This window comes from Corvus brachyrhynchos, unplaced genomic scaffold (assembly GCF_000691975.1).
Source record: "Corvus brachyrhynchos isolate BGI_N302 unplaced genomic scaffold, ASM69197v1 scaffold152, whole genome shotgun sequence".
Taxonomy (NCBI): domain Eukaryota; kingdom Metazoa; phylum Chordata; class Aves; order Passeriformes; family Corvidae; genus Corvus; species Corvus brachyrhynchos.
Window position 1 is genome coordinate 864,016 of NW_008237447.1, and position 11,358 is coordinate 875,373.

General features: G+C 38.0%; 1 protein-coding gene across 2 annotated transcripts in view; it reads left to right on the top strand.

Annotated features, from left to right (window-relative positions):
• The window catches only part of EPHA6 (EPH receptor A6), a 362,575-nt gene that overhangs the window by 257,659 nt on the left and 93,558 nt on the right, over positions 1-11,358 (top strand). For both annotated transcript variants that reach the window (XM_017731430.1, XM_017731431.1), the window contains exons 7-9: positions 1,767-1,875; positions 5,844-5,914; positions 7,814-7,939. In XM_017731430.1, the coding sequence (XP_017586919.1) occupies positions 1,767-1,875; positions 5,844-5,914; positions 7,814-7,939 (306 nt within the window). The remainder of the gene's footprint in view (positions 1-1,766; positions 1,876-5,843; positions 5,915-7,813; positions 7,940-11,358) is intronic.

Genomic DNA, 11,358 nt, shown 5'->3' on the forward strand with positions numbered 1-11,358 from the left:
TGCTGAATTCACTAATTTTGCATAATCTTTTTCCTATTAAAAGGAGAGGTGCAGTTTGTCCTCTCATTTCCACTGCAGAGATGGGCAAGACTCCTCTGAACCCTTCTCTGTGTACAATTCAAGCCATGCCTGACTGCAACAATCTTTGCCACATTTAACACAGTTCTCAATAGTCTGAAAAATGGTATTCAACATTTGCTTTGGAGAGCTTATTATTATTTGCATTGTTACTTGTGTGGCATGATATTTGTTATGTTGTATTTTTCCAAATAAACCAGAGCCTGTGGAAGACAACACAGAGCTGGAATCCACTCCTGTAACATCACTACATGTCATTTAACTGTTCAGTCAATATTTGCTCCATCATTTATTGGAAGATGTGTATATTTAACTTGTCTGACCACAGGTACTGAATGCCTTGTAATTTACTGCCTCTGCATGCTTCCATAAAATTATATGGACAGAAACCTAATGGCAGAAATTTAACAAGGTGTTTTTGCTGAAAATCTGACATAAGCTACTATTGTTTTTATTTGCTTTGCTGCTCCTACAAAGCCAGTTTACACCACGAGTTTTTGAGCCACACACAAATATTATTCAGAAGCCAAATGCTTTTCTTGGAAACAGCATTTTATGAGGCTTTGGATAGCAATGTGTGCATTGCATTGAGCTTCATCAGCTGCAAAGTGAGGGAACATAGCTTGCTGAGCTTTCTAGACAGCAGCCTAGGTGATTTCCCTAAGCTTTAATCGCCTGGTGCCTGAAAAAAGCTGAAGATTTTGCTTATTGAACAATTTGCAAGTTCACCAAATCAAAGTTGCTTCCCTGATGTAAAAATTATATTCTTTTCTGCATTTACTCCTGTTTTCAGAAGTAATTGAATAGAATTATTTATTCTCCTTTCAAAACAATGTTTTATTTCCCATGGAAATAGAAAGTAAGAATTGGGTAAATGTCATGTGGTGTAAATGTTCAAGTGTAGCAGAGTTTAACAAATAAAACTTCAGAGTCCCAAGACAGGAGACAGAGAAAAAAATGAGCCTAATTCTTTTTCTGCTCGTGTAGTCTTTGGACAGTGAGGACCACCTGGACCATAAGTAGGTAAACTGTCAATGTAAAGATTTCATATTAATGCACAATAAAGTAACAAAAAGAGGAAGTGTCCAGCAACTGTATAATTTCAAGTGATCTTTTTTAACTCCCAAACATCCTACAAAAAGCAGAGAGAAAAACAAGAGGCCTAAGACATATTATGGTGAACTGTGTGTATTTTGTGACAATAGAACTGAACACCAGACATGCTGAAGAGTGTGTGAAGCTGCACATTAGGTGTGGGTTTTTGCTTTGCCTCCTCCTGAATCCAGTTTATTATTTCTCACATACCCAGCACTGCTGCTGACTTCACTGGGACAGGGGGATGGAGAGAACTTCTGAATTAGATGCAGGTTTAAGATAAATAAAGCTAAGGAAGAAAATACAGGTTTGTGTCCAAAATCCTGTCATATTCAAACTTTAGTAAATTGCAAGTGTTTGATAGTGACAAATCCTGACTGTATAAACCTGCAAACATCTCCCCTCCATCCTAGTTGGGACATGGCTTATTGTCACTTCGCAGACACGTTTGTGTCCGATGTCCTTGCTAAGCACCAAGGAAACCATTACAAACAAATGGCAACATTTGACCATTGAAATGATTTCAGCCATTCTGCACAATCCCTGGGTGATGGATGGAGCATCAACCTCTTTTCTCTGTGCTTCTCTTTCAGCTTCTGATATGGCTGCAGAGCAGGGACAGATTCTTGTAATTGCCACTGCTGCTGTTGGTGGATTCACTCTCCTGGTCATCCTCACTTTGTTCTTCCTCATCACTGGCAGGTAATTAAAACACTGTTCTGATATAGTCTCACCTAAAGTTAAGAATTTAAGAATAATATTTAAGTCATTAAACCACATTTTCAGTGCTAAAATTAGGGTTAGACACAGTGGAATATCCTCTTTGTTCAGCACTGTTTCTACAGTTCTCTTGTGAGTGTTGTTTTTCATAAAGACACAGTTTGGGGAGATAAGAAATTATGTGAAATCAGGAAATAGTTCGGATATTTAAAAAATAAGTTTATGGAGCTCTTGCCTACAGAATGATAATTTAAAAATACAATATACCTGCTGCACCCTCAAGGCTCTGACATTACAAGGAAAAAAAGAAGAAAAAAGATCCCCACAGTGTATTTTACAAGATCTCATAACTGTCAATTGCAAAGCTTTAGAGGGTGGAACTATGGGATTTTTGATGTCTTGGGGTTGGCATTGTACCTTGCTAAAGGCACTTGAATGGACCCTTTTTATTACTTCCACTGTATTCAACTTGTAGGAAAAGCCACACACAATTATTTTTTTTTTTCTATTTTTTTTATCTTATATTTTTTTTTTCTATGCACATTTCTGCATCTCTTAAGATGGAATGCAGGAATTATGTAACAAAAGTAAACTAAGGAGAACTATACTCTGAAACACCAAAACGGTTCTACTGCCTGTGATATCACTGGTGAACAGAAAATACCTTACTAAAGGTTCTATTTTATAGCTTTTTGACTTTTTTTTTTTTTTTTTAAATTGAAGGTATCCCAATTAAATCTATGTTGCAGCACTGCTGTTGCATTGGCAGGGGAATTTTACCAGTCTGGACAATGTAGGGTTTTTTTATAACCAGTGTCATTCTTGTTCTTGAAATTCTTTTAGTGCAGTGCTGTTTGTCCACCTTTCTTCTGTGTTGATCAGGATCAAGTAATGACATTGTGCAAATTAGATGAGAAAGTATTTTGCTTTGAGTGATGGTGCTGAGTTTGCTTTGGCAGGTGCTGCGTTGCATACTGAAGGTTTTAAGGGAACTCACAAATTCTAACTGGACATGCTAAAAAAGACGTGTAGGTTGGACCCTCAGTCCTGGCTGAAGCTCAGATTCCCACAGGCCCAGCTCCTTCCAGGGTGCCTTGTTTCCTTTCTCCCTGAGCCTCAGGTGTTTCCTGGATGATTTCCAGACTTCACCTCCTTTCACCACCAGGAAGCAAAGCAACATTTAAAAGGACCCATTGTGTCCCCATGTGCTCTGTGAGACATCAGTGGCACCACAGTGCCATGGACCAAGGAAACCTGAACCCAGGCTGTTGCTCTGTATGGATAAGGGCCTTCAAGCAGAGGAATTAGCTCAGAGCTCCTGCAGCAGGATCTGTAGCAGGGGTTGTGTGGGCTCTGGGCCCTCTCTACCCTTTCCCCCTCTCCCTCCTCAGACACAAAAAACAGATGCTGGAAGAGCTTCCATGTGGATAGGATTGTCCATGAGTTTCCTTCTTACCTGGTTCAAGGACAGAAAAAATCCAGAGCTGGGGTGGGATTCTGCACTGCTCCTGCTGTGGTTTGGATCCTGTTTACGCCCAGAGAAAAGATGTGACACTCACTCTTCTGAATGTGAAAATGGTCCTCACTGTTATCAATAAAGGGTGCTGCACTTTTAGATTTGTAATTACACATTTGTTTTGTTGATACAGCATTACCTCTGATTTGAAAGGAAAGTGAAGTTGTATCAGTGTAGGCCTGAGGTTTTATTTGCAGTACCCCAGCAACTAAATATGGCACTGCAGTAGCTGCCATTATATGAGTTAATGCTCTCTCTGCTAAATAATAAAACCAGTTAAATCTAACATTCTGGTAAAGGTTATGACAGCAGTTAACCTTGGAACATATTGTGGCCTTAGATAATCGTAGAGGCTAAGTAAATATTCCTACAATTACTACAGAAGGTGACAAACAGTAGGGTATTTTAGAAGAGAGAGGAATTTTTTAGACAAATTTCCAGAGAAAATTACTGTGTGGAATCCTTACGTGAAATCCTGAAACATAACTCAAACACTTCCTGTAGAAAAAAATCACTAAACTCAGGAATAAAAAAAAAAAAAAAAATGGAAATTTTTTTTTTCTGTGTTTCTTCCTCCTGTTTTCTAACGTTAAGGATATCAGAGATTCTCTTAGCTTTCTACTGCCTTCCTCAATGGGACCGTTTCAATTATGTAAGATATGAATCCATTTTGAAGTGCTGCTTAAATGCAGTGATAAGAGCATGTTCCACAGAAGACAGAGCAAGAAAATTTTGAATAAATACTCAATTTACTCTAGGACTGGAGGCAAATTTCAGCATGAAAAATGGGACTGGTACCCTACAGATGTGCTCTGCTTCACTGTTCAGAATTAACAATTCGATGAGCTGTCGAGTCTCAGGGCTGCTGATGAGCCTATTCAGAGTGGAGAGGCCGGGTTAAATGAGCACCTGCCTCGGCGCTTTGCTGAGTGATTATCCACCAGGAGCAAGCAGGAAGCATGGCTGTCAATTGCAGATAGGAATACGAAAGCAACAGAGACTTCAAGACACAGGACTGGGGTCTCGGCTCAGTTCCAGGAAATTGAATGGTAAAGTTCAGTCTGATTTAGTCTTAGGTCCAATTGTTCTGTAGCCAACCTGAGCAGAGAATGTGGAGACTCCTCTGCTGGTGATTAATCACTGGTTTCTGTAGTCAAACTTTGGGGGCCCACGGCTGTTTAGGAGGGTTGGGTGAGGTTAAAGTCTTGTTTCTTTGACTGTTCCCTTGGGTAAACACTTGGGAGTGTAAGAACTTTTGTTTAGGGATCTTGGCAGGTGGCACCCTAGAGACCAGTTGTTCAGTTGTCCTAAAAATGGCACTGGCATCCTTAGTGAGTCCCAGCAACTGGTGTTCAATCTCAAGGTTTCCACAGAATCTGAGAATCCACTGGTTTGTATTCTCTCCACAAGGGTACATCAGCTTCAGGAGTTTTTGCCCTTCATTTGCTCATCATTACCTGTGTAGCAGTGAATGAATTTGTGACTTTCCTACTGTGTTTCAGCAGTTTGAACAAACCACTGAAGTGAAGTGGGTGTGTTCACCTTTTCCTCATATCTCTCCACTGTTAGAATGGATATACTGACTGTAGTTATTTTTATTTAATTTTATAATTCTGTTAATGTTCACACAGAGGACAGGAATTTTTTTTCAAGCTGGTCTAGGAGCTGCATGTCTGTACTCTACAGCACATGTCCACAGGCACTGCTGTTCTCCACTGCCATCAGTGCCTCTACAGCCCTTTGCCATCTCTTAAACCAAAAGATTTCCCTCTAAATAGTAATTTTTAGGCTGTTCATTGAGTGAGAAAGAGCTTTAAGACCAAGAGCAAATATTTTGGTTTTTTCTTAACTGAAACAGTTGTTCCTGCCATGTGACCCTCTAAATGAGCATTATCAGTCCTGCAGGTAGGCAGTGTTCAGAAGCTCAGACTGCACAGAGCCACTCAACAAAAGACAAAAAAGGGGTCCTGATGTGAAAAAATATTTTCTTTTTTCATGAAACATGGTGAAGTCATTATTATTCTATTATGAAGAAAATGAGAGGGTTTTTTTACCCACGGTATACAAAAGTTAAGGGGATAAGGTTTAATTACTACAGGCCTGTGTATGCAAACAGGAATGCAGGAAAGTAATAATTTTTTGAAGTATCAGAATTCTTTGGAGGAGTCAAACTTGAAAATAAAGTATTGCATCAAACAAACTCAGGTAGTCCTTGTCATGCTAGTCATTCAACCATGATCTGTTTTTCTTTGTATATAATCTGTTTGTAGTTCATCGTGCATATTTCCCTCTTTAGATTCATAAGTAAATATATATATATATATTCCAAATGCAAAGATTTTGGCTTTCATGAAAGTGCAAATAAAATTTAATGTACACCTGTTTTATTCATGGCAAGTATTTTATTTAAAACCTCACTTGTTTTTCCTGAAAGATGCCAGTGGTACATAAAGGCTAAGATGAAATCTGAGGAGAAAAGAAGGGCTCATTTGCAAAATGGACACTGTAAGTAGTTCAGCACTGTGCTACCTAATATGCATATCATGTTTTAAATGAAGAATGTCCACTGTTTCCTGAACAGCTTTGCCCTTGATGTTTCAATGTGATTATTTGAGTAGTTCCTTACTGTCTGCATCATCAGAGGTCTTTATTTTTGTTTGCTTGTTCTCTTGAACAATTTCACTAAATACATTCTAGTTATTAAGGGTTTTTTGGTATTCAGCTAATAATATTTAGCAGGTTTTCAGGTATATTTCTTTGAAATCTCAGTTATTCTGGGTACTGAATTTCTGCCTCAAAACTCCTCTCTTGGTGACTGTATGACTTATTTGTACCTAGTTCTCTTTGAATTTAGGGATCTACACTTCTAGCCACCCAAGAAAAAAGAAGTGGAATGAGTTGTCTTCCCTCGTGTTCCTGCTCACTGATGAGTACAGTGAGAGAAAATCCTGGTGATCTCTCATGGGCAGTAATTAGTTTATATAGTTTAGTTTAGCTACCTACTTTAAATTAGTTGCCTTAGTGTTTTCTGTTAAGAGTCACCAATTGAATTTTTTTTTTTAGTCAAAGGGTATTATACAAAGGGTATCAAATTTTATTCTTTCATCATTTTGATACCATCTCTGGAATTACTATGATCAACGCCGAAGTCACCAGAAGTAAAATCTTTTTCAGGTGACACCACTGTATCAAGCCAATGTCACTTTCTGTCAAGGAAAAGGGCATATTTGCCCATAAAGATGTTTTTGCCATTTGTTTCCAAACATGGCCAGAAATGAAAGACAACAAAAAACCCTCCTGCTGGGGAGTTTGATATATGCCTCTCAGACCGTGAGTAAATTTGAAAAAAGCCTCACTTGGTGTCTTTCAGGTCTGGGTGAATGATGACTGTATTTCATGACACAAAGCTTCATCTCAGAGCCTTCCCATTCATTTGTAGTGATCTCAGCATCACACTGGAGGAGGCAAGTCTCTACTCATAGATGTGGTCCATAGAACCAAGAATAAAGAGGAATTACTGTTTTAGACTCAGCTATTAAGTGACAAGAGAAAGAAGGCCGAGAAATGCTTCATTCTTTTTAAAGGAATTCTCTGGACCCAGCTGCAGAAGCCTCTTTTTATTCTGATAAATTGATGCATTATTAACATCAGCTTCTGATAATGGACTGAAAGTTTTCCAGAACTTAATCATGATATGGCAGCAGCCTAGAAGAATTCCCAGGCAGATAGTCCAGAAGAAACAACACAAGTTCTTGAACATGCTGTACTCAGGAACACAAGGGATATTAGCCATGCCAGGAAATGATGGCTTGCTGGAGCCTGCCAAAGCAATCTGGCACCAACCCACTACTGCCATGGCCATCTCCAAGGAAACAGACAGAAATTATCTTGAAAATGGATTTGGATATTTTTGTTGTCATCTTGCACCTGGCTCTCTGGCTGTTCCAGCTGATCAGAAGAGAACAAAGCAGCACAGTCCTCCAGGATTCATCCTTAGAGAAACGGAACTCAAAGATTTGACCTGTTTGGCAAAACAGGATGTTCAGCCATCCACTCCTAAATGAAAGGAATGAACTAGAAACAACTGTTTTCAAAGTAAGGGACAGATTGCCTCAATTGCCCAAGGAGCAGCCAAAGGGAATATAAAGTGCTTTGGCAATAATCACTGTTAGTTTTCACGCCCTGCTTTTCCCCATATCATTGAGCCCTCACTTGGTGTCTCTGCAGACCCTTTTTCAAGTGACCAGCTCTTCTGTCGGGTCCTGAAATTTTAAACCTGGAAGATTTAATATGCTATTTTCAGTTCTTTCAACTGTCTAGTCAAAAAAAAAAACAACCCACTTATTGTTGCAGTGCATGAATGTCAACGAGTTCTTGATTCCTATTTTTCTCTCTTTCTTTCAGTACGTTTCCCAGGACTCAAAACATACATAGATCCAGACACGTATGAAGACCCATCTCTTGCTGTCCATGAGTTTGCCAAGGAGATTGATCCTTCAAGAATTCGTATTGAAAGAGTCATTGGTGCAGGTAAAACTATACCTACTGTAAAAAAATCTCTAGGCATGGCAAGACTTCTTTTCATAAGCATTAGGAAATTAATTCAGTAGCATTTTTTTTGTGTAGGATTGATTTTTTTGCCTGGTTTATTGTTTTTTGGGGTTTTTTTTATTTTGTTTTGGGTTTTTTCCCAGGTGTATTCAAAACACTGTGTCACTCAGCATTTGCCATAGTTCTTGTCATGTATTCTCAGTCACTGGGGGTGAAATTAGGCTGGAATCTCTTTGTATGGGGATATAAATTCAGAATATAGAAGACTGAGAAAAAATTATTCTCAAATAGACAACTGGAGGAGTGTGAGGGGAAAGAAGGAGAAGGCTGGTTTGGGACAGGCTTTTCTGTGTGGAGAAGGGTCACTGGCAGAGAGGGAAAAGAGGAAGATCTGTTGGTAAAATGTAGACAGTATGAAAGGTGATGCCCTGTAATCCTTCTTTTTTATATTTGTTTCATATATCTTAATCACTCTAGAAAGGAAGGGAATTTTTCAGTTTAGACCCCTCATTTAATGATATGTTACTACACTGATAACCATGGAAATACCCCCAGTGTTGCTAAAAAGTGTTTTAGTCACTAGAAAATGTCATGCAAATAATCTTACAGAAATAAAACCACATCTGGTAGCAGAAAGGAGAGAGAAAGTATCAACCTGAAAGTAAAAGAGAAAATTCTGTTTCACACTGCAGTCCATAGTGCTGGTACTCCAGTTCACCTTAAACCATTGCTTAAACCACATCATCTGGATCTGGAGCTGGGCACCGCTGGAATTATGAGCTTGAGAGAGCCCCCAGAGGGCTGACCTCTGCAGAAAACATTCAGTTTGCTTTCTTCTATTTCTTCCTTCTCTTCAGACACGCTATAGATATTGATGTCTTAGATTATAAAGCAGATTGAGCTGCATTCCACACCTGTGTAACTGCTGATTTCAGTTGAATACAACAGACAAGGATTATTTGTTTTAGTTCAGATTAAAGTTGTGTCCTTATTTTCAGCTTATTTCATTTATGAAAACTCTTCTCTCAGCTTCCCTCTCTTTTCCTTGTATGCATGGAAGTGTATGCTTTAACCTATTTTATTTTTATGGGTTTTATTTTCCAAAATTACATGGGTAATTTGTCAACTTAAAAAATATTCACCTAACAGGACTTGCAAACAGGTTGCAATGAAATTTAAACCTACTTCCATGCGTACAAGATACAGGTTAAATACCATGGCTGAAGCAGGGAGAGTACAAATTCCCAGACAGTTCTTCAGTAGCTGTTCAGGGACATAACATATCACTAAAATTCACAGCAGTCCTAAAGATTTCTGCACATTCTCTCTAATTCTGTATTATACATTCAGCTGGATATAAAATGGATTTCTTATCACAGGAGAATTACTTTTAAAAGATGTTTACAATTTTCACCTCAGTGAAACCAAAAATCAACATCTTCTCCAAAATGAAACATTAATATCTTTTAAGAGTCAATTAATATATGCACTTCTAAATTTGTCCCGTTTTAACATTTTATTTTGGCCAATAATTCTCATTTTTAATTCCTATAACTTTAATTTTTCAAACAAAAATAATTTCCATTCAAGAACCAGAAGAAAATCGCAAATATTTGAAAAAAAAAATTTCTAGCATTTCTGGTCATGACATTTTTAAAACTGATCTTCTCCTGAAAGCAGTTTCCAGGTATTTTTCCAATGGAAAAAGTCATGTCTAAAAGTTCTTGATAATTCACTACTTGCAGTTCAGATGGCTGTGACACTCAAGGCAAGTTTCTGTTTTCAGCTTAACTCAAACCTAACTCTGTACCCAAGTTATATTTTAAAGTATTTGGTAATTATATCTTGCCCATGACACTTTTTTCTGCCCCATCTCTTCTTGCTATTAAGGCTTCAGCACCTCTTCAAGGAATGAATTCCCAGAGGTACTTTGTCAAGTCTGTCTTAAAATGTACAACTATCCTCTTATTTTCTTTGTTAAAATGTTGAAACTCAAGGAGACCAACTCTTCAGTTTTTCCCAGAGTAGAACAATATTTTTTGCATGATCTAAATCTCCTGCAAGTTCTCCCACAAGTGTAATGACTGAAATGGGGAAGTGAGTTGAGCTGTATTTGGTGCTGTGACCTTCCAGTTCTATCAGCAGCCGCTGTCTGTGCTGTAAGACATTTGTTCTGATCCCATGCAGTAATACCAGGCTACACATCAGACTTTTAAGTGACTGACTCCTCCTGTTTCACTTTCAGTATCACATATGCTCTGCTGAATGAGAAAAGGGACGTGTGGTTTGCACAAACTAAATTTCTAGATGCTCAATTAGCTCCTTTTTGTATAATATACAGTAAGATGGATGAGGTTTATGTCATTAAAACAGGGATTGTTTACATTTTATTAAAACTGAACAGGCAATGAACTCAATCTTTTTCTCTAGCTGTGATCAGCCTTTTCCCTGGAGCAAGGAAAAATGTTGACTTCATTGACATCTGGCTCTTAGCTTCTACTTATTACACATGCAGTCATGAACCTCAGCTGCTGCAGGGTCAACATTTATCCTGTTTATCTTCAAACTTGAGCAGTGAGAATGAGATTCTCAGATTTTAAAAACCCCTTTTGTTGAACACATTCCTCTTTGACTTTAAAAACACTGAAAATTCTTTATCTGAACAGAAGTGTAGAAAAACTACTCTGGAATGAAATCTTGTCAAACTCTCAGTGTAAATAATTCAATGCTTGAATTATATCATTGGTCTCCATCTAGTCTAAAACAGAATTAGAAGTTATTACATACCTTAGGTTTCTAAATGTAGGAATTGTCTTTTCTGGGAGCTGATGATCTAAAGTTTGACATCATGTCACAAAAAACCTGCTGGTAGTCTTTATGTTCACCAGTTTATCAATCCCAGTATCCAAGGGGAGTGAGTTTTCTTTCTCACTTTCCAAATCATGCGTCCAAAAAAGGTGGAAGAAACAGGTGTTCCTTCCCCTGCTTTGGATGTTGTACAGATAATAAATCTTGGAATTGCAAGTCATTCAGGTGCCTCCTTCAGTTTAATTCATTTTAAAGCACTTGGTAACAGCCTTTTACAGTCCCTGAGGGATGAATGCCATTATTTATGAAATTCTAAAGCTGTAGTACTCTTGTATAATCTTGTAGTAGCAAAATGGTATATTCTTTAACCTATGCTTTCTAAATTAGTCTTCAAATAAGATTTTGCGGTTCTGCAGATTTATTGACCATGAAATTTCTTTTAAAATCTGGATATTAATGCTCTAGTATTTTTGCTGTTTCACTTGCTGTTTCACCAACAGAAATAAATTGGAAATTTTTCTCATTTTAGGCATTTAAGCTTGAAAAACCAGCAAGATGAAATAAAGTCATGGCTTTAGAGATGTGTTGTG